This window comes from Euwallacea fornicatus, chromosome 11, assembly GCF_040115645.1.
Source record: "Euwallacea fornicatus isolate EFF26 chromosome 11, ASM4011564v1, whole genome shotgun sequence".
NCBI classification, from domain to species: Eukaryota; Metazoa; Arthropoda; class Insecta; order Coleoptera; family Curculionidae; genus Euwallacea; species Euwallacea fornicatus.
Window position 1 is genome coordinate 197,867 of NC_089551.1, and position 17,329 is coordinate 215,195.

The following is a 17,329-nucleotide window of genomic DNA, read 5'->3' on the forward strand; positions in this document are numbered from 1 at the left end:
GCCAAACTCCTAATACAAGTTGCCTACAATGATCCCATTATCACCTGATTGGTATATACAAAGCGCATTTTGTGATCACGTGATATGAATTCTAAACGCGCGTGTCTCTTCGCATATCTCCACTAAAGTGAGGTTATATTTTCGCTGTCTTTTTCTTTTATGTAGCATGCACGGGGACACATAGACTTCGGCATTTCTCACAATTTAGGACGTTCTGTGCAAACCAACTCCATAAAATGTCTTTGTATAACTTCAAGAAGATCGCGGTGGTCCCCACTGCAAAGGTAATTAAATGTCTGGTTCCTTCACACCTCTGTTATTACACCACTTTTCGCCATAGGATTTTGTAGACATAATTCTGTCCAAAACCCAAAGGAAGACCCCCACAGTAGTACACAAGCAGTACAAAATCACTCGCATTAGGGCTTTTTACATGCGCAAAGTGAAATTTGCCCAGCAGAGCTTCCACGACCGGCTGACACAGATATTAACCGAGTTCCCAAAATTGGATGATGTTCATCCATTCTACTCTGACTTGATGAACGTGCTATATGATAAAGACCACTTTAAGCTGGCTTTGGGACAACTTAACACTGCCAGACACCTTATTGACAATGTAGCAAAGGACTATGTGCGACTGTTGAAGTATGGGGACTCATTATATAGGTGTAAGCAATTGAAAAGAGCCGCTTTGGGTCGTATGGCTACTATTATGAAAAGGCAGGGATCAAATTTGACTTATTTGGAGCAGGTTAGTAGCAAGATTATGTGTGTAAATAATTTAAAAACAGTTTTTTTGTGTAAAAGCCCATTTTTGGGATATAAATGCCAAGAAGTGCTGAGTGAAATTTTACAAATTATTAATAATTTTATATTGTCAACAGTGCTTGCATAAAATATTTTTTCAAATGTGCCAAAACTCTGAACTTAATTCAATTTCAGGTGCGTCAACACTTGGCTCGTCTACCTTCTATTGACCCCTATACCAGAACCATTATAATATGTGGCTTCCCCAATGTGGGAAAGTCCTCATTTATCAACAAAATCACAAGGGCTGATGTGGAGGTGCAGCCTTATGCTTTCACCACTAAAAGTCTTTATGTGGGGCACACTGACTATAAATACTTGAGATGGCAGGTAATCGATACTCCTGGGATATTAGATCACTCTTTAGAGGAGAGAAATGTTATTGAAATGCAGGCCGTAACTGCATTGGCTCACTTAAGAGCCTGTGTATTATACTTCATGGATTTATCAGAACAGTGTGGGCACAATTTAGAAGAGCAAGTTAGGTTATTTGAGTCAATAAAACCCTTATTCACTAATAAACCTTTGATTATTGTGGCAAACAAAAGTGATATTGTTAATCTTGAAGAGCTCCCTGCAGAGCGGAGACAGGTGTTAAAAGACATTGAGGAAGACCCTGAATTAAACCTTAAAGAAATGTCTACAGTGACTGATAAGGGGGTTATGGAGGTTAAAATTGAGGCTTGCGAGAAACTATTGAGTTTCCGAGTGGACCAGAAAATGCGCAGTAAGAAAGTTGATGGAGTGTTAAACAGGCTTCATGTGGCCATGCCTAAGCCTCGGGACAACAAAGAGCGACCTGCTTGTATTCCTGAGAGTGTCCAATTGAAGAAACAGCAGAAGGTGAAGAGGAAATTGGCAAGGGAGGTAGAGATTGAGGAGGGAGACGATTATGTTGTTGATTTAGCTAAAGAATATGTGGACATTCCTGAGGAGGAGAGGCATGACATTATTCCAGAGATATGGGAGGGTCATAATGTAGCTGATTACATTGATCCAGAGATATTTGAAAAGCTGGCTGAATTGGAGCAGGAAGAGGAAGTACGAGAACAGACAGGCATGTATGTAGTGCCCAAGATGGAACTTGATGACACCATGGCAGAGATCAAAAAGCTAGCGTTACAAATCAGACATAAGAAAGCTATAATGAAAGATGAGGCCAGGATTAATAAGCAAAGCAGGAAGCCAGTAGTGCCTCGCACTGTCGGGCCCAAAGTGCGTGATCGCTCAATAAGCAAACTAAGAAAGACAATGGAGGGATTAGGTTTGGACATGTCAGGTAGTAGTGACGCCAATTTTACTAAGACCAAACAGCGGACCCGCTCAGTTGGTAAGTACTCACTACTATTTCCTCATAAATTTTATGTCGTATAATCTTTATTTCTTAGGTCCAGTCGCTAAAAAGCCACGTATGGAGGTAACGACCATAGAAAGCAGATCAAAAGGCCTGACTAAACCTCCAAGAAACGAGCAAGGAGTTAAGGATGTTGCAGTAAGTTACATTTAAAAACACTCTCAAAAAAGCTTTTTAAAAACGATTTCATGTGTATTTTAGATGAGGAAGAAACTGGCTAAAATTGCCCATAGAGCCATCAGCAAAAAGGTGGCTAAGATGGGTCTTAAGGGTGAAGCTGATAGGTTTATCGGAACGAAAATGCCGAAGCACTTGTTTGCCGGCAAGAGGGGCGTTGGCAAGACCGACAGAAGATAAATATTGTGTTATGACTCTAATAAACATGTTTGCTCTAATAAATATTTTTTTCTTTATGAAGAAAGTGTGATACGATAATAACATGAAAAACTTCGAATTCGGATAAATTTACTTTAGTTTTCCAAACATCGCGCTACCTTTTATCAATTTTCAAGTTTTGAGGGGGATTATTTTAGAAGTTTATGCAAAAAATAAGCTTAAAAACTACCCCAAATTAATCGTCACAATGGGGCCGTATCTATTTGAGCTAATCAGGATATAATATTTCTTCTTGTCTCCGGAACCCACAATAATTTTGTACTAGATTACTAACTTCCTAATTTGAATAAAATGTTCTATTTACTCCGATAGTCCCCGTGCGTGTAGATCGACTACACTTTTCACTACGCTTCAAGACGTCATGTGAACTTAGTCGTGTTCCGACTGAGGGCGCATTTGCCGTTTCTTCGCACCGATGTAAACAACATGGACAGATTGATTCGAAATTTCAGTATTTTCTCAATATTAATCATAATTTTAGCGAGTTTAGTGAATTGCTTCTACGTGCACAAGAAGTTCGAATACAAGTACTCGTTCAAGCCGCCGTATTTGGCGCAAAGGGACGGTTCGGTGCCCTTTTGGGAGTACGGAGGCAGTAAGTAGAATATCTGGTTACACGTCACTGGAAAATCGAAGCAAGCTCAGAAACACTCTACAATATCTATCTCTCTCTTACTCATAAATACTAAATGAGCTAAACTAGTGAAATACGTAGTGGTTTGCATCGATATTTGACACGTATATAACCAAAAAAATTTGGAAGAAAAGCACTTGGAAAATTGAAATTTTTTGAATTTTTGTATGAAACGAGTAAATAACAATTCAAAAATGTCTTGCAAATACCATTAGCTAATCGAACATTTTGCCTTTCTCTTCTAAAAGTTTTAAAATCCCCATTAAAACTGACCCCAATAGCAGTTGAATTCAGTTGCTGTTTGGACCCAAACTACCTCTTTAAGAGCTCAAAAACATGTTTTAAAATAATCTTTTGTTCTTAGATGCCATAGCGAGTTCTGAGAATGTGCGATTAGCACCATCATTGAAGAGTCAAAAGGGAGCAATATGGACCAAGAATCCACTTGTTTTCGAGTTCTGGGAAGTGGATGTAGCGTTTAGGATTAGCGGCAGGGGACGAATTGGGGCTGATGGTCTAGTAAGTACCCTCAAATCCATTTATTTTATTATATTTTATTAAAAAAAATTGCCCAGGCATTGTGGTACACTCAAAATAAAGGAGCATATGATGGGGATGTTTTTGGATCTTCAGACCAATGGAACGGTCTAGGGATCTTTTTCGACTCGTTTGATAATGATAACAAGCACAACAACCCATATATTTATGCTGTGCTCAATGATGGGACCAGACTCTTTGACCATCAAAAGTATGATTAGTTTTGAGATTATATTGTTTTGCTAATTGCACTCTTATAGTGATGGCACCACTCAGCAGCTTGCAGGCTGTTTACGAGACTTCCGCAACAAACCTTTTCCCACTCGAGTGAGACTTAACTACCACCTCAATGTCCTGACGTTAATGTTCCATAATGGAATGAGCAATAACGATCAAGACTTTGAGATGTGTTTTAGAGTGGAGAATGTACTCCTTCCCAAAAATGGTTATTTTGGGGTGTCTGCAGCCACTGGTGGATTGGCTGATGACCATGACGTTATTCACTTCCTTACCAGTAGTTACTCAGATCCTGGGGCGACGACTCCTGATGCGCAAAGTGAGTACAACATCTCTTTGAGTGATTAGCTAATATCCCCCCATTTAGTACTTACTGAGGACCAACAGAAGCTGCAGCAGGAATATTTGGATTATCAACGTAAACTGGAGCAGCAGAAGGAAGACTATCGCAAGGAGCATCCTGACGAAACTAAATCACCTGAGCTAGAGGACTGGTTCGAGACAGACGGCCAGAGGGAGCTGCGGCAAATCTTCCAAGGTCAAAACCAGATCTTTGATGTAATTAAGGAGTTAAATCAGAAGCTGGACGATGTGGCCAGCAAGCAGGAGCAAACTTTGAATCTTGTTGTGAAGTCTGCAGGGGCGGTGGGAACCAATATTCCACCTCCCCCTGCTGGGCAACAGCTTCCTGCAGGAGGCTATGTGGATACCATAAGGCGGCATGAGGTGGATGCTCTCTTTAACAACCAGAACCAGGTGCAAAATGCTGTTGGGGAGATCAGGTGAGAGATGTAACGACAGATCATCATTGGATTGTTTGAAAATAGCGGCCCTTGTGCCAAAACTCCCTTGACGGGTTTCTGTGATTCTTAAGCTTAATTTAGGGTCTTGAAAAGCCCTTTTTGTAACATCTTAATATACACATTTTCAGGCAATTTATCCTGGAAGTGAAGCAGAGGATCGATACCGTGATAAACAATCAGGCCAGAGCACCGACTGCGCAAGTGCAATCAGTTGGCTACGACACCCAGTCATTGGTCAGTGAAATGAGGGACGGCCTTAATTCCGTCAAAGTGGGCATGTCTCAGGTAAGATAAAACGTTTTCATCGCTGTAAGTCACCTTTAAAATTAATGCGTTACTGCCCTCACTGGGCGTGACAAATTTGACACTTTCTTAGTTTGTTTGGATCACAAAGTGACGGCCACACAAGTGATCGAGCTTTGCTTGTTTTAGGTGGCCAATCAGTTAAGCCAGCAAGGAGCATGTCCGAAGGTCAGTTGCGTCTCAGTGACCACAGTGCTGATTATCGTGGCTGTGCAATTACTGGTCATTTTGGGATACAACATTTACAGGTGAGAACTCCCTTTTTAATATCCTTAAGCCGTTCATATTATGTTGTTTTTCAGGGACAACAAAGACAGCCATGCAAAAAAGTTTTACTAATTTTTTTATCATTGTTTTCATGTGTTTAGTTCGAGGATTTAGCTGCGTCTTCGCAGAAAAACAGTTAGTGACAACGTTTTGTGATCGATAATACTTTTTTAAAAAGGACAAAAAAATGATTGAGATTGTTTATTTAATTTCCTAGGAAAATCTAATGCTTAACATTGTATGGGGTTTATATTAGAGTCATTCGTAATTTGTGTGTACATAATTTACTATAGTTGCGCGTGCATGGGTCATTTTTTTTTTGGAATAAAAGTGCAAAGGTTTCCTTGTTTAATTTGAATTATTTTGAAGCTCCAGGAATAGTACTATCCAATAATATGGCTTAAAGTTCCCGATCTTCCATCCGATAAATGCGTTATTTATTATTGTTTTAATCGTTTACATTCACTATTAGTTCTGTCGTATTAGTTGTAAAAGACAAATAAATGGGTATTTTTTAAGTCGTCGCATTAGTTAATAAATAAAATTGCCTGCATTAGTCGCACACCCACCATCAGTTCAAATTATTAGATGAAGATGCGGCCAAACTAAACAAACATTGTAGCACTCAAGAGGTCCGCTCGGGGGGAGGGGGAGTTGTAATAAAACGCCTTGTGCGCTCAAGTATGTAAAAAAAACCATCCATATATTCCTTTCGGTAGTTTCTGCTGAGTCGATACAACTGTGCCTTTTTATCATCGCAATAATAATAATAATAATAATAATCGAAAACCAAAATTTTTTTCTGTATTTTTTTCAGTGTTCGGTAATTTGTACTTAATTCAACCTTAGCAAGTAAAGGGTGGTCACTAAACAAAACCCCCCAAACAGGCATTCAAAGATCAGAGACATGTCTTGGATAAGTTCATCTATTATTTGTTCATTCGCATATTTGGCGGCGAACAACAAATGGATTCGTCAACATTGTAGGTTTGCCGTTCACCGCCGACTGCGAGGTTTTTTTTAATGATCACTCGTTATATGATACAGGGTAATTATGAGTCTATTAAAACCGGGAGAAATTCTCTTTATACATAATATAAACGGACAACAGCTTAAAAACTACGGGCCTATACACCTACAGCGAAAAGAATTACGTACTTTTTTTACTAGTTTAATTTCGCTTTATACCAGTGAAATTTACAATATCAGTTAAAATTAAGATCAACTTCGGAACGATTTAAAAAGAAATCAGAATGTGGACCAGAAAAGCAAGATGGCGCTGAACAATCAGGCTAATCGCAATATGGCGCCAGCAAAATAAAAACAAATGCATTTTGTTACTGTAACAGAGAAAAATGGCGGACGCACACTCGGAGAAGGAGAGAGAAAAACAAAATTATATTATTATCATTAGGCATTGTTATCCACTTAAACGGTAATTATCAAATATATCACAATTTTAGCCGCGGGCCGATTTCGTCGCGCTCCGCAAAAGGACAAACTGAAATGGGCGACCTGCGCACGTACTTAACTTTAATTTCTTTTTTTTACACAAACAACATATTACATTATTTACAAATTACAATGTTGCCGGACGTTCGATGTCTTGAAATAGGCACTGAAATTTTGTCGGACAAACGACCAATCTGTGAAGGCCGGCGCGCGCATTAAATCACCTTAAAATCGATGCAATGCAGTTGCCAGTACTTCTCCGGTGCTGCCAGCTGTGTTGCACTTATTTTCGGCCCTTTGAGAGTTGTGCGCAAGCACCGGGCCTACCCCTCTAAACCCGAGTGGGCGGCGCTTGTTGGGCACGCCTTTTTCTAAACTAACGCAACGCTGCGTTCTTCACCCAAATACTTACGTTAAATCATAAAAAATCTATATTTTACACACTTAACTTAGTTTTTTTTAGACTTTGGAAATTTTGTATTTTTTTTGAGATTTTTTTAATGTTACGCCAGCCTCCACCATGCTTAATTCGCATCCCGAGCCTATTGCAAAAATCTCCACGTAACCGTAAAATCTCACTTAATACAAAAATATTTACAAGACAAACTAGCCACGGACCTACCTACATTATGTACAAACCTAACACTATTGAGGCTATTTTCTCCGTTTCGTCAACGTGGACTGGTTGCTGTTGGTTGGCGGCACTCTATTGTAGGCCTGAAGGTGCCCGTTGCCTCCTCCCCGCGAATGGTTCTCGAACTTGCTTTTGGAGCGCCACGCCCCCTTCCTGTTCGCCGAGCTGTGATGTCGATTCGCGTAGTTCATGTTGGGGGAGTGGTCGCGAGAGAGCCGGTCCGATCCTTCGGAACTACCCGCGCTCTCCTCGGCACTGCTCGTACTACCGGTGCTCGATGATCGGGAGGGCTTAGCTGGAGCTCCACCCACCAGCACGTTTGGGGGTGGGGCCACTCGGTTGCCCTCCTCGATCCGTCGCCGGTGTTGGACGACTTTGTCGCTAACTCGTACGATGCGGCCCAGAATACTTTGCCGCGTGCAGTCGTTTAAAGGCGAGACCGGGTGGACCACGTTAGTTAGGATGGAGTAGGCGTACTCGAAAGCCTTTTTCACCTGAGGATAATTCGAAGGTTAAAGGAATTGACAGCGTTCTATGTAACAGCAAATTGTAAACAGTAGAATAACATTTTACTGGTCCTTACTCTCATTTACGTCACATATTTCGCTCAGTCACTATTGAAGTTGACAGTCGAACTCGATAATCTCCAAACAAGTTCAATAGGACTTGGGGCCTTTACGCAATATTTCTACGACGACATATCAATCGGACAATTCAAAGATGACAATCCTGCTTATGACGCAAATAAGGCAAACCCTTGACGCCGAGTTTCGAGTATTTTCAAAACCCTCAAAAATCACGTCATCTCGACAAAAACTCACCAACAAAATCCCATAACTACTGCGACCGATATCGTTGGAAGGCTGCAACGGGTCCTCTATGCACAACATGCTAGGCCTGTGGCCGTCCACCATGTCCTTTTGCATCTCCTCTTTGTTGATGTACTTGCCACCATCTCGTATCCGAATTCCGGTGTTGATGTAATTGAACTTCCTGCCATACAGCTCAAAGAACTCAATGAGTAGGACTCCTATATTGGCCGTGTTCTGTCTTAGGCCTTCTTGCCGAGGGTGAAGCTGGAGATGTATAGATGATAGTATGAGGTATAGAATTTGTGCAGTAGAGGATTTTAAAACGGTACCAACCTGCAAGAAGCTGATGCACATTAGGATGAGGCTATAGCTACTGATCCCCCCTGTGAAAACCTCGTTTAAGTCCCTCTCTAAGAGGAACTGCTTCAGTACATAAACCAACTTGGGCAACACTGGAAACTGCTCCATATAAGTCTTGATCAGTTCAGCACTCTTCACCCCATTCGACATGTTGAAAGATATGTCCACTTTGATTTCAGTTTTTCTGTCCACTAGCTTGACAATGGGCACCGAGGCCTTGTCCAGCACCTTAATGCTGTCCTCCTGTGCCACTCCCCGCTCCAGGAATTCCTGTTCCAGGGTGCGTAAAGGCAGGTTGGTCCACTTTCCGATCACGACCAGGTCAATGTCACTGGTGGGTAGGTAGAGGCCGGTGCGGTAGGAGCCAAACACCTCCACTTGGGCCTCGGGCCACTTGGACTTGATGATTTCCTCAATGCGGGCTACCACCTCCGCTCGCACCTTGTGCTCCGCCTCGGTAGGGTTCATGTAGTTGTAGAAGTGCTCGATCTCTTCGTGAAGTCTGCAAAGAGGTGCATCGATTATGTAAATCATTTAGAACACTTTTGTGTAGGAAAGATTCAGTTGAGATACTGATAATGGTTCGGAACAATAACACTTGAGTGCCCATTGAATAAACAAAGCATGAACTTGATAATCAAACAGTTAAATCCGGCCCTGCAGTACTCAATGGAGAAAGTGCTGCGTTGCCACAATGTCAGTTTGACCCCCATGATCGTGGTTAATATGCAGAATTGGTGGAAAGGTATCGGCTTTGAATGGGTGTGAGACTTGCCTGAGACACGTCTTGTATAAAACCAGCTCTTCGCGGAGCGTGTCCGCGTCAAAAATGTTAAAACCGTAGTAGAACATGTTTAAAAGGTTTAAAAATCACAACTAAAACATGGACACAAACAACAGACGACTGAAGTAGTGCGGGTTTTTTCGGGCAAATGCCGACATTCCTTTCATGAAAAAAGGCCTTAGGAAAAACTGCTAAGTACCTATTTCTTGGTGGGGGTCTTCCAATAGGTGGCAATGCCGATTTAAAATCTGAGACTACGCATCAACACAACACAAACGGTTTTGAAATGGACCTGTGGCAATTTTGGGGATTGAAGGCACACAGGCCCAGTTCCAAGTACAAAAAAATTGTAAATAGTGACAGTTTCAATGTTCGCCCCACTTTCATGTTTTCTCACAATAGAAAGTGCCAATTCCAAAGAAAATTAAGATCATAAGGATTCTGGGATATACCCAGATGTAATGTTTTGACATTATTCACTACACCATGGCCCGAAAGTCAGACATTACGTTTGGACTTGTCAAAATCTACATTGCTGCATCAAAGTACAGTTTTGACAAGCCTTCAACACTCTGTTATGTCGCGACACTGAAGAGACTCCACTGCAGTGTGAAGGTCAAGGATATTCAATAACTTTAAAGGAAAAGTCTAGTTTGACAATAACCAGTCTATGAATGTCATGAATCGTGCAAAACATGATTGATCAATAAGAACCTGAGATGATAACGGGAAACCCAAACAATATTTACATCCTAATACATGTAACAATAAATATTCCTAAATCAATTTCCAAATTAAAAGAATGGTGTAAATCTTTCCAGAAAGCTCTAAGATGACGGAAAAGAGAATTTTTTTTAATATAAATTTTCTGCTGTTTCACACAGGAGCTCACAACCAAAGGACATATTGCTGGACTCTTTTAGTATTCACTTTCAAGTTGTTTCAAGGAACTACAAGACATTTCTGAGATACATGTACCATATTTAAACATAAAAATTGATTACAGATCTTCAGCCCCAAAGCTGATGGCATCTGCTGGGGTGCTCTGCTGCACTGTACATTTATCAATAACGACTTCGATCTCGTGCTGCAATCAGGCATGTAAAGGTAACTTGAGATTGGGAAAATGTGGGCTTTGGCCCCATAAAAGGTGTTTTCGGGGTAAATAAAAATGGCGCGCGCGACTTGGCAACGCTGCCCGCGAGCCATCTTATGTCAGACGCCGCTGGAAAACGGAGCCAAAAATGCACATATTGGATAGTTCACCACGTTTAATATGTTTTCGACGGGGAAAACGAGGCTTACCCTATGATTCCACGAGCGTAGGCGTACTTGTCTTGTCTCCACGGACAACCCCCAAAGTCCGTAACGAATTTGCGGTGCGAGGGCCGCTGACTGGGCCGATTGTCGATGATCTGACTGCGTTTGTTGCTGCGGCCGAAATTCGGGTTAATCTCCACTGTTCCGTTCACTACTACCGGGATTGTTTGGCCGTTGCTGTCGGCCTCGTTGTCACCTTCCCGCAGGTTCATTCCCTCGATGTCCTGCTGCGTCTGCCACACTCGCATCCACAGCGTCTTGGCTGGCCCTTCTTGTTCCGGCATCAACCAAGAGAAGTACGAATCCATTAAACTGGGACGGTCGCGCGACCCCCCCTCACGCACTACAGGGCATGTGACGCGACACTTTAGGGCTCTTTTCACCGCTTTTTCCGAACAAGAAAGTACAGAACCGAGTCACACCTCAAGATTATCACACGGACAATTTCGTCCGCGAATTTTGCTGCTAGGAAAATGGCAGAGGCCAAAGAATGACAAATGATGTGACAAAAAGCATGGCGCAGATGTGCTTTCATAAATACTATTGGTCAGAATTTTTATTTTTAATACAATGCTCTGTGACATCATAAGATTACTAATTCTTTCAATAAATGAAATTGTCCTTTAATGTACGACAGACTTTATTAATCAAATAATTCATTGTATTCATGAATGCCAACATAAAAGTAAATAACGAAGAGGTGTTTGTCTCTTAATGCACATAATTTACATGAACAAAAATAGGTTTTTCCCAGAAAATATATCTATCTTTTACTATTAAACCATAAAAAAATGGCTACGCATCATCTCATATATCACGTGATAGTCGGTAGTTGAGAGAATCGCGATCAATATTGACTGACAGTGTCAACTGCCGACATCATCAACCCTTTAACAAAAATCACCTTCAAATTTATAAAAATGTTTCCCCGAAGACCTACGTATAACTGGGATGCTCACAACCGTCAGGTGGTTTTGGAGGGCACTCAAGCCCTGGAGCGTACAAGTGAAAGCATAGCCAGGTCTCACCAAATTGCGATAGAGACCGAGAATATAGGAACAGAAGTAGTGAATGAATTGGGGGAACAAAGAGAGACGTTGCTGCATACCAGAGACAGGTTGGAGGAGGCCAACAGCCAGCTGGACAATGCTAAAAGTCTCATCACCAAAATGGGGCGCAATGTGCTTTATAATAAGATCATACTCATTGTGATTATTCTTCTTGAAACAATCATATTGGGTGCATTGAGTTATATTCGGTTTTTCAAGGGGTAATCATAGTAGGAGAACCTTGACACAGATTAAAAGACAATCTAAAGCAGTGTTTCAATAATGTGATAATTTTATACATACCATACAATAAGGCATTCATTTATAAATAAATATAACAAATCTTATTCTCAATTAACAAAGGTGGAAGATAAATCTACATCCTTTCTGAAACTCTCGAAGCAATGCTCCGCAATTGCCCATAAACCTTTGACGGTGGAGAACCCAAAATAAGATTACAAATAGCCCTTCTAGCCAACTGAATGTTCTGAAAACTTCCCAGTATATGAATTTTACTATCAGCCAACACTATTCTGGTCTTGGTCACATTCTCAATGGTGAATTTGGTGCGTCCCCCTTTCCCCGCAAGTCGCCCGATAGCCCTGCTCTGATGGTCCCCTTTCAGCGTTTTCACATCTTTAATTTCAAATGTTTCAACAAATAAATCATCCAGACGAAGCAAAGCCAAAGCATCCTCTACTTCAAAACCATATACAAATGCTTTAACAAAGTCTGCAGCTTTCTGTAAATTAGCAATGTCTTTGGTGTTCGAACATGTCTTGATCTCTACATTGCGTGTCTTTAAATTGAATCGGATTTGCAGTTGAAGGTGTTCAACTACCGGTGTGAATATTTGCAGCCAGTGATCTTTAAGTGGGCTGTACCTATGAGCAGGAACCGGAATTTTGCGCATGTCGTCTTTGGTTTCGGAAAAGCACTGTGTTTTGGGACGTTTGGATTTCGGAGGCCTGTTACGAGCTCTGCCCTGGATGCCAGAACGGTCCACTTCCATGGCTTCGCCTAACGAGTCGTTGCGCCGTTTTTTGGGCTTAGCAGCTTCAAATGAATTCACATCTATGTTTAGGTCGCCCATGGTGACGGAAATATCAGAAAAAATAATTGAAATCGTTAAAAGATTGTGTTTTGCGATATATCAAGATTTTAGAGAAACACATGTGCGTGAAAGACCGTATCACAGCTGCTTAGACACTAAGGTTAGAATCTTCTATTTCAAATTCTTTAATGATGAATACAATTTATGGTATATAATGTAGACAATGTATGATTAATCTATTTTGTGTACATACTAGGTTATATCTGATAATCAACCGCAAGTATTTGTTTGTTCCAAGAATCGCAAAAAATAGTAGGTTCGAGAAAATAAATATATCAATCATCCATAACTTTATTGTTTTATATCGTTAGTGTCTTTAAGTCTTAACTAGAAGTGAACAGCCCTATTGGAAATAAATGTTTTATTAAAACATTAGTTTTGCTTTAAACTTATTATTTATTGTTTACATTATTTACCGAAGTTCAAATAAAACCGAGGGCATGTTATACTAATTTTATTCTCTGTCGGTAAACCAGCTATTCGTCAAATCTCTTAACCCTAACTGTCAAACTTGTCAAATATCATCCCCGCGCGTCTGTTGTCCTCCATTATTATGAAAGATAAGCAGCAAGGCCGTAATACCGAGGAAAACAACCCCTGTTTTAAAGAACAAGAGCTTACTTACAAGTGCTTTAACAAGTACAACTACGACAAGGAAAAGTGTTTTTTCCATATAGAAAATTACAAGGCGTGCAAAAAGTTCTGGGTGAGTGGGGGTGCCGGCTGAACAAATTGTCCTCAGTGGGGACGCCAAGGGGTTTTCTTTACCAATTTGTGTGTTTCAGCCTTGAGTGCACAACTGTGTTTTTTCAGGGTGAGGTGAGGTCCTACAGGCGCAGGCAGGGCCAATACCCCCTACTACCACCTCTAGAAGAAAGGGAACATATTAGACGAGAGTATAACTCATCAAAATATTAATAATGGTTTTCAAGGAGAATGAGTTTGTTTGGGCCAAAATGCCAACTTATAGTCACTGGCCTGGCATCGTAATGGCTCCTAATCCAGAAGCTCCTCCAAAAACTGTCAAAGACATGCAATGGATTTACTTCCTCGGCACGCATAACTATGGATGGGTCGAGGATAAAAACATCAAACCCTATGAGGAATTCAAGAGGCAGTATAAGAAAAAAAACACAGAGGCTGCTGTGGACGAAGTGGAAGAGATAATAGCTAGCTTGGCCAATGACCCAGATTTCAAAATCCCTTTTGCAAAGTATGTTTCAAATAGACCCAGTCCGAAGAAGACAAAAAAGAGCAGTGGTGGCAGTGTAAAAAGTGGGGAAAAGAAGAGGATCTTTCCATTGAAGGAGAACACTCCAGTGCCTCATAAAAAAGCACGTTCATCTGGTTCGAGAGACACTAAAGAAAAGTTGTTTAGGGCTAGTCCTGAATTATCCAACTCCCTAGAGAATTCTCTGGAAGGGGACATTACATTGAACACTGTAAACTTGGGCACATCTTCTAAGTTTTTTGGAGTTCTTGCTGGCAGTGTGTCTGCTGAAGGCCTCATTAAGAACCTAATTAAATCTGGCCATCGTCTCTATATCTGGAGTCGAAGTTCAAGTCTGTGTGAGGATTTGCAGCAGTATGCTGACAAGCAGCAGACTTTCTTTAAAGTGTGCAACACTCCCCGACAAGTGGTAATCCATTTTTTCCTTCAGAAAATCCCAGTTTCATATCAAATTCCAGATTCGGAATGCAAACATTACCTTCAGCTGCCTCTCAGATCCTGATCAGGCCAAGGCAATAATAAATCAGCTGGGGATTGCTGACAAAAATGATGATCTTTTGCGGGGTAAAGGTTATGTGGAGATGACCAGCATTGATCCAGAGACTTCCAAGGATTTCCATGAGTTGATTTCAAAGAAAGAGGGACTGTATTTGGAAGCTATGTTGCAAGGATGTAAGCCAGAGGCCATTAATGGGGAGATTATTGTGTTGGCCGCAGGGCTGCAATCTTTATTTGTTGATTGCCAGTCTTGTTTCAAGGCAATCGGGAAGGTAAGTTGAATTTGCTGTTGTTTTGAAGGTTTTGAAGCAACTTGGCATGGTCATGACTTAAACTTGGGACCATGTATAACAGTGCTTTAATGAAAATGTTTCATTGAGTTTATAAAGTAATATGATTTACAATGACCCTAAACCAGTTTATTTAGGTGACATTTAGATTAGAAGAGTGTGAGTTTGATTGACATTGCTTTCTCTAATTGTGCTTCGTACTTCTTGTGGCAACATCGGAACCTATTTCAGGCTTCGTTCCTGCTGGGCAAAATAGGCTCTGCCACCAAGATCCACATGATCTTCCAGATGATGCGTGGTATTTTCCTTGCCTCCTTAGTCGAGGGTTTCGTAATGGCGGATCGCAGTAGCATCAAACTGGATGCCTTCAATAACATCTTCAAAATGACCCACATGTCGAGCGAGTATCTGCGAAGTATGTTCGCAATTTAGCGTGGATTGTTTATGCGATTTTGCTGCTTTTTGTTTCCTTTTTTTAGGTAAATCAGATGCAATTGTGAATAAAAAGTTTTTATCGTCGCAAGATACTGAAGAGCCGATTGAGCAGCTTCAGCGTGACATCGCTCAGGGCCTGCAAATGTCGAATCATTTTAAACAGCCGATGCCATTGGCGTCTAATACGAATGATATCTTCAAGCACGCTCGTCGCTTGGGGTGCGACGGACAGGATTCTGCCTGCATATATCGGACCAGATATTGATTGTTTTTGAGTAGTCATTTATTTTTCTTTTAGAGAATGTTAACAGTGTTGCAAGACCTCAGTTGACCAGTTCAATGGGATCATCAAATTCGATTAAAGTGTCCCTTTGAAGCTATTTTATAGTTTTGAGAATTATAATAATAAACGTAATTTTTGGAGAATGGTAGCGGTTTCGTGCAGTTTCATGTTCAGGACAAATCAGACAAAACAAAAAGTTAAGCAACTTTATTGCAACACAACATTAACGATGTAACAACGACTTTGTGACCTAAATCAATGCTTTAAAGGACTTGAGCCGTCTCTTGCTGCTTCTCTCTTTCCCTTACAGCTACTGCAGTCTCCACCAACAGATAAAGGCACTTGAACTTGTCCTTTTCCTCATCAATCATCATATGGTCAGGTTCGATCTGATTGGCCGGCACGACCTGCACTTTAGGGCTGGGCCCTGCGGATGGCTCCAGCTGATGTTGCTGCGACTGCTGCGTATACCTGCGTCGAGCCGAAACAATTACTTTTTGAAGGTTAGTTATGGATTTTAATACGTTTCAAGGGCTTGCTGATTGTAGGCGTCATTGGTGAACGTGGTGTACTGCCAATTAGGGTTGAAGTTCTCGTCGCTGTGACTGGAGTCCTCAAACTCGTTGCTATCCTCCGGCTCTGATCTGTAGAAGAGCGTCATCCCTTCGTCGTATTCTTGAGTCATTCGCATGCGCTTCGCGCCTGCTATCTCATAGTCATTTCCCCACCTAAGAACAAACACTGAAAACGGCTTAACGTAGCCATCCCGGAATATTTACCCGACTATCCCCTGGTCAGCCATGTAATTCCCAACAGCCTTCTTGCCTCTCCGCGAAATGGTGTAGTTGAGCGGATCGTGACCCTCCCTGCGTATCATTTCTGGCAAAATGCGTCTTCGCGCGTTGATGAACCAATTGCAAACTTGCAGCACTGTCAGTCCTGCTTCCTGGCTCAAGATCAGCTTTTCGGCATCACTGGGGTAAGCGTTGTAGCGGTGTTCATAAAGCCAGCGCTTCAAAATCTTTACTGCGTGCTTGGGGAGGTTGCCGCGACGTTTGCGCACTGGCGTCATCCCCATGCCCATCGCCACGTTTTGATTTAAAAAGTTCTGGTGAAGGGGCTCCTGGGGAAATTTAAATAAAAAGTCGCAACAGCTCCTAATTTAATTAAACAATCACTGAAAGCACTGCCGAGTTCGAATTCGATTTCATTTTAGTGCGCCGTTTACGAAGCGTGTCAGCGTTCAAACCTGGAGTGTGTTTACCTCGTATTGCATTTGCCGCATTCTTTCTTCTCGCTCGCTCCCAGAATCATTTTCGTCACTGCTGCTGTTTTCCTGGTACGCCTCGTTGTCGACGAACAAACTGTTGTAGGTTTGCCCGATATTGGGGTTGATATTTTCCATACTTTCGCTGTAATTCATCTTGGAACGTAACGCGCTCGATGACCGTTTGCAGTTTGTTTACAACGCTGTTAAACAATTGAACTACTACGCGACAGACAGTTGAAATCGTCCAATGCCAACTTTTGGCAGTGATGGCCGTGCGTTTTTCCAGGTGATTTCGCCGCTTGCGAGCTTCGAGTGAATACGGATCATGTTTTTTTGGGAGTTTTTTCCCAAAGTTTACACAGAGTTTCTTCAAACTCGAACGAAGACGAGTAAATTTGTTCTAAAGTTTCTAGTTTGAGACACTTCCGGTGACGTCACAAACTAAAGTCCCAAATCTGC

At 41.5% G+C, this 17,329-nt stretch overlaps 7 protein-coding genes across 8 annotated transcripts; 4 read left to right on the forward strand and 3 right to left on the reverse strand.

Moving 5' to 3' along the window:
- Positions 1-131: 131 nt before the first annotated feature.
- Positions 132-2,560, forward strand: Non1 (nucleolar GTP-binding protein 1). Its single transcript, XM_066287472.1, has 5 exons — positions 132-284; positions 341-751; positions 943-2,137; positions 2,196-2,299; positions 2,363-2,560. The coding sequence occupies exons 1-5, from the start codon at positions 237-239 to the stop codon at positions 2,516-2,518; spliced, it is 1,914 nt and encodes a 637-aa protein (XP_066143569.1). The 5' UTR covers positions 132-236; the 3' UTR covers positions 2,519-2,560.
- A 378-nt stretch (positions 2,561-2,938) lies between these two features.
- On the forward strand, positions 2,939-5,856 carry ergic53 (protein ERGIC-53). Its single transcript, XM_066287111.1, has 8 exons — positions 2,939-3,152; positions 3,556-3,710; positions 3,767-3,939; positions 3,989-4,284; positions 4,333-4,747; positions 4,897-5,053; positions 5,201-5,319; positions 5,374-5,856. The coding sequence occupies exons 1-8, from the start codon at positions 2,984-2,986 to the stop codon at positions 5,408-5,410; spliced, it is 1,521 nt and encodes a 506-aa protein (XP_066143208.1). The 5' UTR covers positions 2,939-2,983; the 3' UTR covers positions 5,411-5,856.
- Positions 5,857-6,024: 168 nt separating this feature from the next.
- Positions 6,025-11,191, reverse strand: LOC136341795 (terminal nucleotidyltransferase 4B-like). 2 transcript variants are annotated; one of them, XM_066287109.1, is made up of 4 exons: positions 10,686-11,191; positions 8,570-9,098; positions 8,246-8,500; positions 6,025-7,918 (listed from the first exon to the last, which is right to left on the reverse strand). In XM_066287109.1, the coding sequence occupies exons 1-4, from the start codon at positions 11,006-11,008 to the stop codon at positions 7,445-7,447; spliced, it is 1,581 nt and encodes a 526-aa protein (XP_066143206.1). In that variant the 5' UTR covers positions 11,009-11,191; the 3' UTR covers positions 6,025-7,444. The 2 variants fall into 2 exon arrangements, with proteins under 2 accessions (XP_066143206.1, XP_066143207.1); XM_066287110.1 differs by lacking the exon at positions 10,686-11,191 and adding an exon at positions 9,372-9,517.
- A 353-nt stretch (positions 11,192-11,544) lies between these two features.
- On the forward strand, positions 11,545-12,096 carry Vti1b (Vesicle transport through interaction with t-SNAREs 1b). Its single transcript, XM_066287315.1, has one exon. The coding sequence runs from the start codon at positions 11,621-11,623 to the stop codon at positions 11,972-11,974; it is 354 nt and encodes a 117-aa protein (XP_066143412.1). The 5' UTR covers positions 11,545-11,620; the 3' UTR covers positions 11,975-12,096.
- On the reverse strand, positions 12,014-12,966 carry l(1)G0004 (lethal (1) G0004). The gene has a single exon (XM_066287314.1). It carries the CDS (start codon positions 12,840-12,842, stop codon positions 12,126-12,128), a length of 717 nt encoding a protein of 238 aa, XP_066143411.1. The 5' UTR covers positions 12,843-12,966; the 3' UTR covers positions 12,014-12,125.
- A 462-nt stretch (positions 12,967-13,428) lies between these two features.
- Positions 13,429-15,743, forward strand: LOC136341893 (cytokine-like nuclear factor N-PAC). Its single transcript, XM_066287264.1, has 5 exons — positions 13,429-13,569; positions 13,677-14,503; positions 14,553-14,864; positions 15,114-15,297; positions 15,362-15,743. The coding sequence occupies exons 2-5, from the start codon at positions 13,784-13,786 to the stop codon at positions 15,580-15,582; spliced, it is 1,437 nt and encodes a 478-aa protein (XP_066143361.1). The 5' UTR covers positions 13,429-13,569; positions 13,677-13,783; the 3' UTR covers positions 15,583-15,743.
- A 49-nt stretch (positions 15,744-15,792) lies between these two features.
- Positions 15,793-17,136, reverse strand: LOC136341895 (homeobox protein TGIF2LX-like). Its single transcript, XM_066287268.1, has 4 exons — positions 16,865-17,136; positions 16,380-16,723; positions 16,125-16,328; positions 15,793-16,071 (listed from the first exon to the last, which is right to left on the reverse strand). Exons 1-4 carry the CDS (start codon positions 17,021-17,023, stop codon positions 15,864-15,866), a joined length of 915 nt encoding a protein of 304 aa, XP_066143365.1. The 5' UTR covers positions 17,024-17,136; the 3' UTR covers positions 15,793-15,863.
- Positions 17,137-17,329: the final 193 nt, after the last annotated feature.

Coding starts and splice junctions, on each gene's coding strand:
- Non1 (XM_066287472.1), top strand. CDS start 237: ATGTCTTTGTATAACTTCAAGAAGATCGCGGTGGTCCCCACTGCAAAG. Junction 285..340: donor CGGTGGTCCCCACTGCAAAG/GTAATTAAATGT, acceptor TTTTCGCCATAG/GATTTTGTAGACATAATTCT. Junction 2,300..2,362: donor AAGGAGTTAAGGATGTTGCA/GTAAGTTACATT, acceptor TGTGTATTTTAG/ATGAGGAAGAAACTGGCTAA.
- ergic53 (XM_066287111.1), top strand. CDS start 2,984: ATGGACAGATTGATTCGAAATTTCAGTATTTTCTCAATATTAATCATA. Junction 3,153..3,555: donor CTTTTGGGAGTACGGAGGCA/GTAAGTAGAATA, acceptor TTTTGTTCTTAG/ATGCCATAGCGAGTTCTGAG. Junction 5,054..5,200: donor TCAAAGTGGGCATGTCTCAG/GTAAGATAAAAC, acceptor TGCTTGTTTTAG/GTGGCCAATCAGTTAAGCCA.
- LOC136341795 (XM_066287109.1), bottom strand. CDS start 11,008: ATGGATTCGTACTTCTCTTGGTTGATGCCGGAACAAGAAGGGCCAGCC. Junction 9,099..10,685: donor TACGCTCGTGGAATCATAGG/GTAAGCCTCGTT, acceptor ACCTCTTTGCAG/ACTTCACGAAGAGATCGAGC. Junction 7,919..8,245: donor GTAGTTATGGGATTTTGTTG/GTGAGTTTTTGT, acceptor AATTATCCTCAG/GTGAAAAAGGCTTTCGAGTA.
- Vti1b (XM_066287315.1), top strand. CDS start 11,621: ATGTTTCCCCGAAGACCTACGTATAACTGGGATGCTCACAACCGTCAG.
- LOC136341893 (XM_066287264.1), top strand. CDS start 13,784: ATGGTTTTCAAGGAGAATGAGTTTGTTTGGGCCAAAATGCCAACTTAT. Junction 14,504..14,552: donor GCAACACTCCCCGACAAGTG/GTAATCCATTTT, acceptor ATCAAATTCCAG/ATTCGGAATGCAAACATTAC. Junction 14,865..15,113: donor GTTTCAAGGCAATCGGGAAG/GTAAGTTGAATT, acceptor AACCTATTTCAG/GCTTCGTTCCTGCTGGGCAA.
- LOC136341895 (XM_066287268.1), bottom strand. CDS start 17,023: ATGAATTACAGCGAAAGTATGGAAAATATCAACCCCAATATCGGGCAA. Junction 16,724..16,864: donor TGCGGCAAATGCAATACGAG/GTAAACACACTC, acceptor AAATTTCCCCAG/GAGCCCCTTCACCAGAACTT. Junction 16,072..16,124: donor AATCAGCAAGCCCTTGAAAC/GTATTAAAATCC, acceptor GGCTCGACGCAG/GTATACGCAGCAGTCGCAGC.